General features: G+C 39.1%; 1 protein-coding gene across 2 annotated transcripts in view; it reads right to left on the minus strand.

The window, feature by feature from the left end:
* Positions 1–7,304: 7,304 nt before the first annotated feature.
* The window catches only part of FGFR2 (fibroblast growth factor receptor 2), a gene marked incomplete at both ends in the record, with an annotated part of 75,280 nt that continues 65,698 nt past the window's right edge, over positions 7,305–16,886 (minus strand). For both annotated transcript variants that reach the window (XM_084290346.1, XM_084290345.1), the window contains 5 exons: positions 7,305–7,469; positions 11,126–11,231; positions 12,055–12,192; positions 14,029–14,099; positions 15,326–15,448. In XM_084290346.1, coding sequence (XP_084146472.1) covers positions 7,305–7,469; positions 11,126–11,231; positions 12,055–12,192; positions 14,029–14,099; positions 15,326–15,448 — 603 coding nt within the window. The remainder of the gene's footprint in view (positions 7,470–11,125; positions 11,232–12,054; positions 12,193–14,028; positions 14,100–15,325; positions 15,449–16,886) is intronic.

Below are 16,886 nucleotides of genomic sequence, written 5' to 3' on the forward strand. Positions count from 1 at the left end.
CTGATGTGGCGTGCGCTCTGGCAAGGGCTGGGCCTGCGGGTGTGAGGGCGGCAGGAGGAGGCTCCGCAGGAGAGACAGCAGGCCCAGGGCTGCGGCCAGCAGCTAAGCACTGCTGCCGTACTTCTCATCTGCCTGCAACCGGCGAAACAAAGCACGAGGAAAACCACAGCAGATTTTCTCTTCTTGTTTATTGCCCTAGTAAAAGGGAGTTCAGCTCTGGTATCATGAAGCTGCGAAGCCAGGTTGTATACGTGGAAAAATACCAATCGCAGGCTTTTAGAGAGGCCCGGGAATCGATGGTTTCCTCAAGCCTGGATCCGAGTGGCATCCTTTGTCTTTAGGACAGTGGGGATTGAAAGGGAGACGAGGCACGAAATTCTGGGGTGATTTTAAGACTGGTTGGAACTGCCCTGTGTGTAACTGTTGTTTCCCAATTACTAAGCCAGATGAGGATCCGCAGAGTATTTGTGAACAATGATGCAAAAAGTCAAATGAGAGGAGCAAACAAAGCACTGCCAAATACTAAGGGAAAAACTGCTTTTAACTTGCATAATAAAAACATTTCTCCTTCGGAATTTCTTCTGGTTAGTTACATTTTTATTGAATCTTCCAAAACCCTGTCATGATTACATCTATTATATGACTACCGAACATTTAAATGACATTAACATCATGATTTAGCAATCTATAGGGCTGGACCCACAAAAATTCTTATACAGATCCAGTCTTTACAGATAATTAGAGATAAATAATCCATTTCTACTGGAAAATAGCCCCAAAAGGCTACAGAATATTAAAAAACAAACTAATGGATCACACTTCATTGAACAGCTGATAAATAAGTAGTACATCTCCTCTCCAGTGAGTAAAGGCTTAGATTACATCAGCTGAAGAAGTCTGCCATTTGCTATAACATCAATCAGGAAAAAAAGCCTTGGAAATTTTAAATGAGAAAAATAGAAATTTAGGAAGACAGGCATATTTTTTGAATTTACAATTCTTAGACGAATTCAATTTCTTAGCAGAAACCCTTGTTTTTCCCACAAATCTGTGATCTGAGAAATGCAAATACTTTTTCAAAAATCTTACTGAAAAATAAAGATAGCTACTAAAGCTTGAAAGAAGAACGTGGATTCATGAAAGAAAATGCTTCAGAAAAGTTGGATACAACAGGCAAGTTATATGCTTATTTTAACCCTGTTGGCAGTTCCACAGGAGATGAGCACAGAGGCACTCAAGTTGGTGGCTTCCCAGAGCTGGTGAGGAGGAAATGAGCAGTTTCACAGGGAAACACTTTGAATTAAGAGCCAGTACCAGCTGTGCAAGGTTTCTTCCCTCACCTCATAACGTATTAGCTTTTTGCTTGCTTGTTGCTGACTATCACTCTCCTTCTAGTTGAAGGCCTCCGCATGTATCTTCTGCACCACTGGTATGATGCCTGCACCAAAACCATCCCTCATCTCCCAACTAGTTTTGTGCACGTGGAAATCACACACTGTGGGCCCTGTCTTCTCCAGAAATAACAGCAGTACTTGTAATAATTTTGGTGGCAGGAGGCAGCTGCTATTGAGAAAGCTGCTACAGAAAGCTTGGGTGGAGGAAATTTATAAGAAGTCAGCGAATGCATTTTGTGCGAAGAAATTCAGTTCTCTTTCAAGGACTCCAGGTGTGATCCAGCCATTCAGAGTGAAGAATAAAGGTGTCCTCCTGCTGCTGTGCCCGTTTGCTCTCTGGGAAGCCTCATCAGACGCAGGCTGCAGGGCCACATGGCCAGCATTTCCTCAGATGCACTGGCACAAAGCCTCTGCCATGATAAACTGTTCCCAAGTGCGACTGGCACTTAGGGCTTAACACATCACGCTTGAAATCTTTAGGAATGATCGTCAGGGATGATGTAAGAAGATGCAACTCCATTTTCTCCAGTGGTGTCACGCCCTCTCCTTCCAGACGTGGATGTAGCCCTGACCATCAATCCCATCTCAGATCCCCTACCTTCTGAATTTAGTAATATAGTAAATTCGGCTTTCAGTTTGTGCATCTCTGTGGCAACAAACCTTTGGAAAGGAAAGTAATGTATGCTGCTGAATAGACCAAAAAAATAAAAATAAAAATTACAGCTGTGGCAGGGAAACATGTCTAGACAAAATACTGCACCTTGGCTACCTTTTCCTGAGATGTCCTTAAAACTGTCCTTGGCAGTATTGATTTTTTTTTCCCCATAAATTTTAATTCGCTTTGGTTCCAGTATAACAGGCCATAGATTTCTCCAGAAAGCAGTGACACCAGGGCTCTTGTTTGCTGCTCTGTGTCTCCATTCTCTCCCTATTGCCTCAGACAATTCAAAGGCACGATGCCATAGCAGAAGAGATGAGTTGCTCCACTGCCTCAGGGAAATATTAGTCCTCCTTGGAAAGCCTCTGTGTCTTTGGAAAAGCTTGTCCAGTAACACAGCTCTGCCAGGGCACATGGTGATGGTACCAGGCTCCTCACAAACCCTCCTGAGGCACTGGCTGCTGCCCTCACTTCCATCAGGGGTACTGGGTATATTGTGCCACACCTGGTGCATCAGAAATTTCCTCAAGAAATTCTGGTACTTGGAGGGGAAGGGGGAACAACAACAACAACAACAAAACCGATCTTCAGCCTGAACTGGAAAGAAAACATTTTAAAAGCAAAATTACTTGCAGGACTTGCATGTCACTTTGAGTTAGTCTTACCATTCTGTTTGGACAAAAATCAAAATACTAAATTTTTACTTTGGCTTTATATATTATCATCTCCTATTAAATAATTTCAACATAAAGTGACATCATTTCCTTCTGACAAGATAACTCTGATAGAGTCATGCCATTCTGATAAGGTCAAAATACTTTATCTTTCTCAAGACACTCATACTTTAAAGTTTTTGACAAAAACTGTGCAGTTTTCCACTGCACAGGAATTCAGTCAGAAAGTCTTTGGCCTGCTGTAATAATCAAAGGCAAGCCAGGATCTGACTCTTAAAATTCAAGTGCCTTGGTAGAGGACAATCTCAGTTTCATTAAGTGCATCACTACATTGAATGTACTGAACATCACCCTGACAAATTCAACACGAGCCATTCCAGCTTTCAAGAATTCCCCTGCAGACCTGGGTTACCTATAGCCAATAATGCAGATTTGCAGAATCAGAGAAAAGGCTAACCTGGAAGAGACCCTGGAAATCATCTTGGCCAACCTTGTGTTGAAAGCGGGGCCTTAGATGAGATTATCAAAGCCCTGTCAAGCCAAGTCTTGAAAATCTACATCGAGGCAGAATTCATCACTTCTCCAGACAGCTCATCCCAACGTTACATTGCTCTCACCATGAACCTTTTGTTTTATAGCACCAGACAGAAATTCCCTGAACCAACTGGTGCTTCTTAACCCTTGTTGTATCTCCAGGCACACCTGTAAAGGAAACACCTCAATCTTCTCTCCTTTTAGGAGTTTCACGGAAAACATGGTTAATAGGAGAGTTGTGTGGGAGGCGTGCTCTATAGAGTCTACCGCATTTAAGCTGCACGTGACATTCAGGACACACATTGGTGAACGTTCAGAAATATACAGACATGTTTACAGGCACAGAAGGGCTGACAGCCTCTCCAAGCACAAACTGTTGGAGGTAATTTATGCTTTATGTCTCATCACAGCAAATTTATTACATTTACTTTGGGGGAAAAATAAAAATCAATTAAATATTTTTATTATAATTAGATGAATTTATGCAGATAGAGAAAACCTCCTGACTACAGAATGGACAGATGACCTTCTAAAAGTACATGTTGGCTGGCTTTTTTTTTTCCTTCTGTAAAAAGCAAATTGCTTTTTTTCTGTAAAAAGTAAATTGCAGCCAGCTCACCCAATTTCTGGATTCTGCTCACTGTGGAACCACACGGGACCATGGGACAAGCTCAATGGCACCCATTGGTACACTGCTCCTACCACTAATTACTTTTGCCATCAAAGTTATGCCATCCACCTAGCCAGAAGGTGCCTTGTTCCACACTCCAGGCACTGGATCTGGAGCTTTTTATGGGAGAGTTCTTTATTATTAAAATATGTTTTACTCTAACAGCAGTTAATCTACTTTGATCAAGACAACTCAATCTTCTTTTGGATTAACTAATTACAGTGAGATCACCGAATCTTTCCCTAGAAAGATGCCCTCCAGATCTCAGAACCTTGCGGTGCTCTTTTCTGAATACCCTTTCATGGATAAATGGAAATTACTGGCTTTCTACAGTTTTACACATGTTACTTCCAGAAATAAAATGATAAACCTACTTGTCCTTTGACAACTTTGAAACACACACATTTCAACTTACTCTTGTAAAAGCTTAACATAAAACAGACACTGAATGATATCACATCAACGGATAGCATGACAGAAGTTGTCTTATCTACTGAATATAGCCCATGCTACTTGCTGTAGTACAGTAAAACAGTGAAACAAAAACAAAACAGGCAACAGGAACTTATTCATGGACTTACGCCAAAATAAACCTGGCTTCTACGTCTATATATTCTCATACAAAAACAGAGTTGATTTGAATCAATACCTAAATGAGAGACAAGACACAATTAGATGCTGCAGGAAGCAGTGATTATACACAGAACATAATCCTTACTACCCACATCAATATAAACTCATTTTCTGACATAGAACTATTCTTCATTGTTGCTCCTATGTCATCAATGGCAACTATTTTTAGATGAGACAGCAATTCAAATTCCTAACCTCTCCTTCTCATGAAAGAGCCAAATGTAGTCGTGGTAATAAAGAATGTATCTTCTTTGGATAAGCACAAATGCTGGGGTTTATTTTCTGCTGCCTAGTTTCCTCTTGCAACTCCATGTTCAATTTTCTGCTTTTCCAGCAGAAACTGAGTGCTTCTGTGCCCTACTCTCCAACCAGTGTATTCATAGAAGGAAATTAATCAGCAGGCAACAGAGAAGAAAATCTTTAGATAACAGAAAAGAATAAAAGCTTAATCCAGGGATTACACTATAAAATTGGAAAAGGCAAATGGTGTAATACACTTCAGCCAACGTTTGCAAAATTGTGGTCTATCTCCAAGGTGAAAATCTAACACTTTGAGAGCTAAAACAAATATGAACAAGGAAAAAAAAAAAAAAAAAAAAAAAAAAGCCTATAACTAAACCAGCTCAACTACACAAACTTACATTATTTAACAGCTCCTTTCCATTAGGTTTGTCTTTACATACTTTTATTTTTAAAAGATATGGAAATAGTAAGCTGCTTTAAAATTCATCTCAATATGAGCACAGCAAGATTTATGATCTCCTCATGCCCTGTAAGAGAACCTTAAAAACACCATGTCATTAAGAATACTGAGGTTTCTGTTGGACAGTAGCTACCACTGCTGCTAATAAGGCTACAGCTGACTAAATAAACAAGGGAATATATTTTGTCTACACCACGAACACTTCCAACCTTTCAAAGCATTTTCCAGCAAATGCTGCCTCACCTCACAAATGCCAGAGATTGTACATATATTTACTCAAATAAGCCATGTTATTCATGAGTCGACATTTTATAAGGCAGAAGCAGAAATATTATTCCAGAAGGAATTGCTTGGCAATGGAAGATCTACGATAAGGACAAAAGGAAGCATTTCTGGATGTGTTCCATCACTTGGTGCTCAGGAAACCACTTTGTATGACACAAACGATTAGGAAAAATAAGCTGCATGACATTTATTTTGTAATTTTAACATTAATATTTGTAGAAACATTTTATTGTCAGTACAAAAGTTAACAGATTTTAATACTTTTTACCCAATTTAAAAAAAAAAAAACATAAAACAGTGTAATTTGCATTCATATTGCATGGCCGTATCAGTGTAAGTGTTCTGAAAGTAAAAACACAAGACTTCCGTACAAAGATACAAACAACAGTGATATTTTAGCAGAGGCCAGTGCTATACCTACTGTTATGGAATGGATCAGAAGGAAATACTGGAGTCAGCATGAATTAATCCCTTAAAAAGATGCTGATATTCTATGGCAAATTGTCATTATAAACAACTTCTCTCTTTTTAACTTAAGTTACAATAGAGGGATAGTCTAAAATGCAAAAGATCCAGGCCAAAAGATCTGGAACCTATTATCCAACCCAGAGAAGAGAAATCTAGTTAATTTGATGCATGTGCAACTCAGGGTAGAAGCTCAGCTCCTTTTAGAGCAGTACGTTCTGCTATGGTTATAGACAAATTAATGACTTTCATTGCTTTAAAAACCCATTTTAAGTTTTTCTTTCTTTTTTTTTTTTTTTTTTTTGGTGAAATGATTCTTTTTTTTTTTTGTCATTGCCTAAAGAGTTAAGTTGTTAAAGTGACAGGTTTTGAGAATAAAAGACATTCTTGTTAAAGGATTTGGTTCTGATAATAATCATTTGACACTGCAGTTTCTAAACACAAATAAATCAAAAGTTTAATTTCCCCAAATTAGTTATATACTGTAAATATTTCTTTTAAAAAAAAAAAAAGATCTGAAAACTAGTAAAGTCTGAGCAATATATCTACTAGTTCTCTGTGCTGCCTGCATAGAAATGCCATTTAAATTACAAAAACACAACAACCCTATAAACGATTAATTGTTTTGTACATTACCAATTAGTTAATAAATTAATGATATACCATTTTCCCTGAAAGCAAAGTATTTTCCACCTTTGGATGGTGAAAATTAAGAAATTCTGTGTAAGAACAGCATTTAGCAAATAGCTGTTAAAAAAAGAGACTAATTTGCTAGGTGGATTGGGACATCCATTTTTAAATCAATACAAAAAATAATTCATTGTAAATATATATAATATATATTTATACATATTTTGAATATATTTACATACATCCAGCACCTATATACTGCATTTGTGCTCTGTAAGTGTGTGCCAACATATATTTTCTCCAAATATTACAAAATAAACAAGAAAGGCAGACACAGAGTTTGCCTCAAGTCCAACTTGTCCATTGTACAAAGTCTGTTGCAGCTTATGATAAGCCAGAAAATTGAGAGGGATGAGGATCTAGATATAGCTCATAAACATTCTTCTTTGTTGGGAATATTTATTAAAAGTTGCAAATTTTGAGATTCTTCTGTAGGATCTGACTGCTTTCCTCCAAGTTTTCTTTTTTCCTTTTTTTTTTTTCTTCCATATTTCATATGTACAAGCAGAAACATTAAGGTCCTGGAGAAAAGGTTTTGTTTAGTATATGGTAGGTAGCTTGATGTTCTTGTTCCTTTATTCCTCTGTATGATTCCTTTTCATGTTTTAACACTTCCGTTCATGTGTTGGTACTTGGGAAGACAAGGTTCGTAAGGCATTGGATCGGGAGAAAAAACAGAGTCATCACCTGAAGAACACGAACTCCTTGTGTCAGGGTAGCTAGGTGAATACTGCTCGAGAGGTCCACTGAGGTCCAGATACTCCTGCAACAAAATAAATTGCATTTTTAAACAGTGCATAAAACTGGCAAAAGCATGTAACTACTGCTCAGATTTGGCTTGATCACACAGTGGGTAAAAGAATAGTTTAAAAATGACAGACTTTTCCTTAAAGCAGTTGCATTCAAAACTGCCTGTTGCTCAAATATCTAATGAAACAAGGAGCTCGAACAAAGAAAGAAAACACAAACCAATAACACAGTACTTTTGTGAAGTCCAACATCACCCGCATTAGCCGCGTCAGTGGAATAAACATGCCAACCACATCAAAAGAGGACTTCTCACTTACAATGATAAAAATGAAATTTCATCCTAAATAGAACCATTTTTCTTTAGCACATGGTAATGATTTGGAGAGGGAAAGATACTTCCAACTTTATATTCCTTTGGTCAGTTTAAATATCTGTTTTATATTCTGTGATATTAGATTTGTGTTTAAACATGCAGTGGCATATGTGCAAAAAAGAATTAAAAGGAAAAGAAAATTAAATTCTCTAGATCTGCCTTCTTCTTGCTACATTTTCTTCTGTGTGTGCGCACACGCCTGCGTCCAAGAGTAGCCATCACCAAAGCAGTCATTAAAAAAGGAAATAATATCTGCTGAATCCAAGTTTTGGGTTAAGGCTCTTTTGCTAGAAACAACAGTTTTGGCAGGAGAATAAAGTTATTTTTCCCCTTGAAATGTTCCTTCTCTTTCAACTTCTAAAGGCAGCTGCATTCATTTAAATGCAATCTCTTCATTTGCTAAACCGCAAGTTATGATCATACAGACGAGACAAGTCTTCCACCTCAGTCACTGTTTTATGCTGCTGTGCTTAGGTTTGGGGTAATTTTGTTCTTTGGTTAACTTTTTTTTTTTCCCCTAAGTCAGAAATTCAATCATCACCATATTACTCCCTAAATATGACCATCATTTTAAAAGGGAGGAAAAATAGAAGTTTAAAAATGCTCACAAAAAAACAGTCAGCAGCAAGGGAAAGCAGTTCAGATCGATGATTACTTCTATCTTGCTGCCTAGACATTCAGAGATCCACAAAGCCAATCTTGGCATACATTTATGTATAAGCAGCCCAGTCTTATGTGACCAGAAACGATTGAGCACTTTCTAGACAGAAGAAAGTATTCCAGCATTTAAAGAAACAGCTTTCTCTTGGGCTTGCAGACACAGCTTGTCATATCAAAAGACTTAATATAATCCAGCCATGAGTGCAGAACTCACAATGGGACCCTTATCTCATCTCCAGCCTCTCCATCCCATGTAAATGGCCACAGTCCCATTCAGGGGCATACGAAGTCCCCAACATCAGGATGGTTCCTGGTGCTGATACAAAAACACAGCCATGAGGCTGACTCTTGGTGACTTCTGCTTATGCAGCTCTTGGAAACGGTGGGTGCTACTCTGGAAACACGGGGAAGAGGGAAAGATTCAGCAGGGTGAAGAGCAAGACTCTTAAGCAAAAATAATCACTTTCAGAAATTCAGAAGATGCTGTTGGGTGACCAGTTTCAGAGTTGATGAGAGTTTTTCAGGCTGATGCTATATCAACAGTGTCATTTGGTGGTGGGGTGGGATGCAATTGTGGAGTGGATAGGCAGTACGGTCACACCAAGGCATGAAGGAGCTGCCCTTCAGCAAAACTGCAGATTACTCAAAATCAGTGGTATCAAAACCACAAAAGCTATAGACAATGGGACACACTGGAGCTCTCATCAGACACAGTCAGAACATGACAAGGTTTCAGGAACATCAAGTGTGCTGCAAAGAAAAGTGAAGTTGTTTGCTTTCTTTATCCAGCGTAAACAGGACAAAAACAATATCTTAAGTTGAAGGCTTAGATATTAGGAAAAAGACTTCAAAAGGTAAAGCTAATGAAACAGAGCAAGGGACTGTCACGGGGTGATGCACAAACACAGCACTGGAGATCTTTAAGGACAGGTTACACAAACATGTCAGGGATGACAAACGTATAGTGCGTCCTGCTGCACTCTGATCAGATGGACTGGATATGTTCCTGAGGTTTTTCCAGTCTGTTTTCCTATGATTTGAGCCCAAAGTAATTTACATAACCTTAAAGGCCTTTTCAGGTTACCTTTGAGATCTTTCCAGGTCTACAAGCAGTGCAAGATTGGGAAGGCAAGATGGTTAAACACACAAGAGGAAGAAATATCCTCTCCCAGGCTTAGAATTGCAGCCCAGAACCTCCCTCTTGAATTCACAAACGCAGATCCAGTCCAAGCCACCAAGCACTCTGCGGTGGCAGCCAGCCCACCGCCAACTGCCCTTGTGAAATCGTGTATAAATTAGGCAGAAAAAAATTCAGCTGGTATTGGATGAAGGGAAAATAAACTGTAATGGTACACAAGCTACAGGGCTGGCTCAGCCAGGAGCATGTACTCCTGCCTCATGCCTAAGCCACTGCTGAAGGTGACACTTTTTGGAGTAAGCCTTAAAACAGAACCCAAATAAATTTATAGCTGCTACTGAAGCCAAAGAATCTTTTCAAACAGAAACATAAGCCTACTACACTAGGCTAATGATGTTCATACAAAACGGCATCTTCTTACTCAGGTTCTCCTGTCACGTCTATAGCATAAAGGCTTTCCTAAAGCCTCTTATTTTATTTTTGTTGTTGTTATTTTCTGACAATTCTGAAAAATCAGAAATTAATATTGGTGACACATATCACGTGATCCAAACCTTCTTTTCCCCTTTTTTCCCCTACATAAAGAAGTGCTATAATCACAGCAAATACAAAAAATTTGTTCTGAAATGGTCAAAGAATTTGTTGCAGTGCCTTGTCCCCCTCCTTCTCATTATCTGTCATTATCATTTGTCAGAAATCACAGGAATTTGTAACGCATTTCTGGGACACCAGGATTTTCTCTCAAAAAGTATCTACCAAAAGAATCAACATTTCCATTACTTGTGATCTTCCTCAAAGGTGCGTGTGATTTAGCGGTACGAGAGCCAATTCCTGTGTGAATACACTAATCAGCATGTTCATTGCTAAAACTAATAATATTCCAGACCTCTGTAAGAATGCCATTCAAATGAAACCTTTCTGCATTCATATATCCCAACCTGAAGCAGTGTGAGGCAGGACCTTTGGATAATTGGATGGCTGTTCACATGCTCCCTGTGGGTTCTTGTTCCCTCCGCTGAGAGCTATCTCAGTGAACCTAATTCACTCTCAGACACACAATCTGAAATCTACCATTGACGATTTCTTCTCTTCTGACCTAGATATCATGGCCAGGAATCAGACTGAGCAGATAAATGAAAAACACCATGAACAACTCTCCTCTCCGTCACATGAAACTCATGTTGAAGTATAAACATTGCCTCTCAATCTGCCACGTGTATTCCTTGGATACTGCTCCACTAAAAACATCAAAAGATGCAAAGAGAAATAAACAAAAACATTTTAAAGATGTGTTTGTTTTGTTACATAAACCAAGGCATAATGGCAAGAGACTGAGTATTTCATAGGATGCATAGTTTAGCTGCGTGTAACCTCGGAGGACAGCAACAAACAGAACAAGAAGAGAACTTGAGCAGGATTTCATAACTGAATAAATTCCATCTGTCTCCTGAACCGTTCATCCTGATCAGCAGCTTATGGAGGGAAACAATTTACCTACCTCGTTAGTTGTGAGAGTGAGAATCCGATCCAAGTCTTCTACCAACTGTTTAAAAGTTGGTCTCTGTGAAGGCACAGCATGCCAGCAATCTCTCATCATCATATAGCTGTAAGAAATGCACATTTTCTTGGGTTAATTAAAATCACACATCCTTCTCATAAGCCTTTTCATATGCAGCCAGTGTTCTTCATCACAAGTAAGGCAGTGAGCAGCCTGCAGCCCTACACATGGACCACTGTCTTTCCCAAAACCATGCAATGCTGTCACTTCCCTTGAAGGTGCATTTCTATTTCTGTTTCTCTACTTGGCTCAGTGTCTAAATTTCCTCTTTGTGGACCCGATTCCATAGTCTTCTGTGACATTTCAATGGTATTAAATTACATGTGCTTAAATATTTTGTCACATTAGGGATTGCAGCCTTTGTGAAGAAATTAAAATGAGGGGGGAAAAAATGTAAAAACAGTCAAGGGCTATACTGAAATAAGAGAAAGGGAAAGCTCTCTCACATTAGCACTGGTAAATAATGCAATGTTAATGCAGTTCCCAACTGCATTTTGTTATGTAAAAAAAACAGCCTGATGTAGCTTACACAGGATCGGCGGTGTGCGCGCCATTTCAGAATTTTCATATGTTATGAACTAAAACCAAAAATAAGGGTGTAAAACCACTGACGAAGTTTAGATGATCTCTTCTCTTCTCAAAGGGATACAGAAGGGTGTGTAAACGAGTGTCCTCTATCAGAGATTGCCTGGAGACCCTTCCACGCCGTTTCTTTATGTATTTATACACATGCACATATATCTACATGTATATGCTCATATATCCACAATTTCAGAGGCAACAATTCTGAAAATGCTAGGGGTGTGAAATGTGTGATTGCAGGACAGTTTGCACCCCTCGGTCCTTGTACAGCAAATAAGGGTCCTTACAGTTCATTGGTGCAGTTGGCAGGTTTATCCATTCGGTGCCCTTCTTTCAGCAGCTTAAAAAGTTCCTCCACTGGGATTCCTGGGTAGGGCGATCCTCCTAACGTGAAGATCTCCCACATTAACACACCAAATGACCATCTACAAACCAAAGACAAAACTGCATTAGTCCATCTGCCTTACTGCTGAAAACAGAGAGGTTTTTTGCAATGGCTGCAATGACTGTCAAGACCTCTTCAAAAAGATCTAAGCTTCTCTTCATGCATCTGCTCAGCTCTGAACATCACGGGTGGGACATCAACGTGTAAGCATATCAGGTGCATCGGCAGCACACAGGATAGAGACTGACCTGGGCACATTCTCAAACACATCCTTAGCCTCTGTCTGATGTGCTCTGGGCACTCAAGTTTCCAGGCCTACTGCAAAGAACTACATCTTCACAGCTCAGCTATTACAGAACATCCATACCGTTGAGCTGGTTTGCAAGTATAAGGCAGGATATTTTGGAAAAAGCAAGCTGTTCAAAACTAAAATATTTTGCATTATTCTGCTCTTAAAAAACAACTTATTAATTTTAGTCAGGAAACAAGGGAGGGTTAATTTCAGAAAGTTTTCCTGCCTGCTTGCCACCTCCTCCACGCCTGCCCCATCACGTCGCGCTGGCAGCCAGGGGCTCTCTGGCAGGCTGCTTTGCCAGGTGAGCACAGCACAAAGCCTGCCCTGGCTCCCGAGCTCTGCAGCTCTGCTAGCTTTGCAGCAGTATTTTAGTAAACTGTTTGCACACACTTACAATAATATTATCCTTAGCTGCCTTCAAAGCCACCATGGGGCCAAAAGCCTCCCAGCTCCAGCCCTGAAATCCTTGTGCGCGATGCCTGTTGTGTGCTTCAAGTCCTGAACCAGTGAAGCAGTTTACTTCACATACACTTAAATATTTTGTCAAGATGTTATTTTAAAGCAAAAGTTTGATCCACCCTTAACGTGTGTATATAGTTCCCTTTATAAATAACATAAAGATGGCAGGAAAAGGCTCAGTAAATGCTTTTCTTAAGGAGAGAACAGCTTGGGAAGAACATCCAAGTTAAAGGCGGAGGAGACACCTCTTATTTTCTCCTTGCTGCTCTTTTCTATTTTAACTCTGTGCTGACTTACATAAGCTTTTACACCTGTGCTGGGCTGCATCCAGCCCTTTACGGTTAACAGCTTCTCTCAGAGAAATAAAAAACGTAAGATCTTCATCTGCACTGCATAAAGAAATACACATCTTAGAGCGTAACGCGTGCAAGCAGTGAGGATGGGCCTAGGGAACTTTAATGGGAAGCAGAATAAATCTGAGCTGTTGCATCAGCCAGCTACACCGCACACTTTAAAAGATTTTGGAGCAACAGAGTCCAATGATTTCCTACTACATGTGAAGCACTGCTGGGAAGCAACGACGTCTCTAAAATCAGGGAAAACTCTTCTGGAAAGCCCAGCCTATGTGTTACTGTACCTAGTCTTAGCACAAAGTTTGACAAGAAATGTTCAGGATCTTCTTTATTTTTTTCTTTTCCTTTTTTTTCCCCTTTATTTCGTTCTTTCCTCTCTCTCCCTCCCTCTCTCTCTTTTTTTAACCTGTAGGAAGTGCAGACTATGTCAAAAGCCAAGCAAATTAGATAGACTCTTTGTAGCTGCACATCCGTAAATAAGTTCAAGGGGGGAAACTTCCGCACTGACAGAAGGAGGTTAGCATTTTCCACCTTTCATGTGCTTTGAAGCTGGGCAGATTAGTAACAGAGCACTGGTTAGCAGTCTACCATAAAATCCTCACTTTCTAAGGGCAAGTCCTGTTCCATCTATTAATATGTGAAACAGAATGAAAACACTTAAAGGTAAAGGACAGCAGGGAAATATATTTTCAAAATATCCCAAACTTTAACAAATACAAACCAGCTTCCCCTTCTGCCCCCCAAAAGGCACTCAAATAAAACCACTTACACATCACTTTGATGCGTGTAAACTCTGTCAAACAGAGCTTCTGGAGCCATCCACTTTACTGGAAGTCGTCCCTGTACATTTGGAGGGGAAGGGAAGAAAAAGTAAAATTAAAGCAATTTGCTGGATGATTTTAACACTGATTTAAAAAAATATATATATTAATCTATTCTCAGGGATTAGTTTACTGATGCAAACAGTACATAGTTTACCTTTAAAATTTCCAGGGGAAAAGGAATAAAATAAAATGGGCAAAAAAAGGGCAGATCATTAAGAAAAATGGATATGACACTGAAAATAAAATTAAAAGCACTGAAAGCTCCAAAAATGTTCCCATACTGTTTGCAAGTAGAATCATAGGATAAGCAGATCTAAGAGGAAAAATCATTCAATTCCATTCCACATTAAAGTACAACACAATAAACCTCTGAAGAACAAGAAGCTGATTATTGAACCAAAGAATTTCATTTTAATTTCCACCTTCTGTAGTGGCCCAAAGCTTGCAGCCACAGCTACCTGTTGCTTTACATAAAAAACTCTGCTCAGAACCCAGAAGTCACACCAAATTTGATATGAAGTGGGTTCAAATTTCCTCCAGCACCAACAAACCCATACCTGGTTGCTCTGCCTTTTGGAATTATGCAGGCAGATATTACCGTTAATAGCTGACTGTTAATTTTTCATAGATGAACCACATAAGATGATTAGTGTTCTATACAAATACTATATGCTATTAACGAAGTCTGAAGAACTGAAAGAGTTCTGCAAAGTTCCCATCTGAAACTTTGTCTCCTTAATTTGGTACAATAGTTAAAAGGTTAAAAATAGTGACAGAGGGGGATAGTAAAAATCCATTTTCTCAACCTCTAGCCCCAGTTTGATACTACTGCCATAAGTATTTTTACAGCAAGTACAGCATTACCACACATAAATAGGATTTTTATTACAGTTACTACTATCACTGTTTATACAGTGATTTTCAAGATCCAAGAGCTGGTGCAAAACAAGCTAGAATCAATTTTCCACTTATTTCAAGTGATTGAAGGCAGGGACACAGAAAATTAATACTTATATTCTAGCAATTATCACAAATCATAAAAAATAAAGCCTATTTGTTTATCTTTTAGCTATCCATCACTGTAGGAGAGGGACAGAAATGCTTGTCCTTGATCCCTGTTTTCTGTCTGTGATTAAAAGTGAGTCTGCCGGGCAAGAAGCCCATTAAGATTATAACCATAGTTTTAAAGTGAAACATTGAAAGAAACACTTGTTTCCAGAGATAAGAAAACCATCCACTTACATTAGTAGTCTTTTTATAATAATCTATATTGTTGATGTCTCTGGCTAAACCAAAGTCTGCTATTTTCATGACATTGTTTTCAGTTACCAAAACATTTCTCGCAGCTAGGTCTCGATGGATACACTGGAAGGAAAGAAAGACAAGACAAAAATGCGTACTGAAATAAACTGTTGTAAAAATTTAATTATTTCTACACCATAACTCTGTCTCCTTTATGGATTTTAACCCAAATCCCAAAGTGTGAATGCCACATTTACAATAAGTCCATGCAGTATGTATATTGTAGTTATTCCACTGCAACCCATCCACATCCATCCAAGTGCTTCCAGGTGGAACAACTGACCAAAAGTCTCTTTGAAAAGTCTAATTTTTAAAACCTTGTATTTTGCTAAGGCTTTTGGGTGGCAATCCAAAATTTTTCAAGCTGTTTGTGATTCACTTTTTATTACACATGCCCAGGTACAGGTACCATAGCATTTTCATTACAGTTTCTTCTTTTAAATTACATTGGATCAACAGGGTTAAAACCTGATAGTCTGGGTAGGTACAACCATTTTTAATATAAAAGGTCTTAATAAGAGATATATCTACATATATAATTTAAAGCCAGATGTCTAGGGTGTGTATATTTACTTCAACCATGAGACTACAACAATTTCATTTGGAAAAAAAAAATACAATACGGGCTGGACTGTTTGCTTTTTAAACAGCTCTGATACTGAAAGCAAAACCAGTATCTGCTCAGATTTTTTCCTTCATGTCAGCATTATCCTGAAAACTTGCAACTGATATTCCTGACACTGAAAGGAAGTTGTGACTGCTTTACATACTACTCCTATGTTTTAGCAGCTTTAATGGGGTTGATACAGGGTGGCACAGCAGGGGCATTGTGAGAAACATTGCATTTGGAGTTCTCCCAGGACATTTCACTTCTTTTTAAGTTAAATAGCCTTTTCTCTCTCTCTCTCTTTTTTTTTTTCTTTTTTTTTTTTCCCTCCTCAATTTTGGTTTATTCTTTGTGTTCTCCTCATTTCAGGATGTGCACAGACATGCTGGACTGAACCACTACAAGAAGAAAATAAAAAAACAAACAAACTAAAAAAAAAAAACACCACCACAACATTTTACAACACTCAATGTTTTTCTCACATTATACCTTGCCCCAGCAATTTTCTGAGATCTCTCAGCCTGTACAAGGGTAAAATGAGTCTACAACGTTTCTGCTCCTTGCTGGGACAGCCTAGGGCAGATGCCAGGAAAAAACTGCTTCATCAGTGCCTTCATGTACATAGGACCAGACAACAGCACGTGCTTTCAGTGCCAAATCGAGCTTCTAATTCAGCATCAACAATGCTACGGTAGCAGAAATAACACAGGCTTCCTGCTTCCCTGCCCCAGTTCGTAAACCCTACAAGAGCATCCTCCAAGATACTAGAAACTCAATGCACTTGCCCAGATACAAGAAGCTAACATCCTCTGAGATGCCAAGGCATCTTGCCAATACTGCCTGGTGTGGCAAAGGATCTAGAGCACATCTTCCTGTTCCAGAATAGCAGACAGA

Source organism: Netta rufina, assembly GCF_964035555.1.
Source record: "Netta rufina genome assembly, chromosome: 7".
Lineage (NCBI taxonomy): Eukaryota > Metazoa > Chordata > Aves > Anseriformes > Anatidae > Netta > Netta rufina.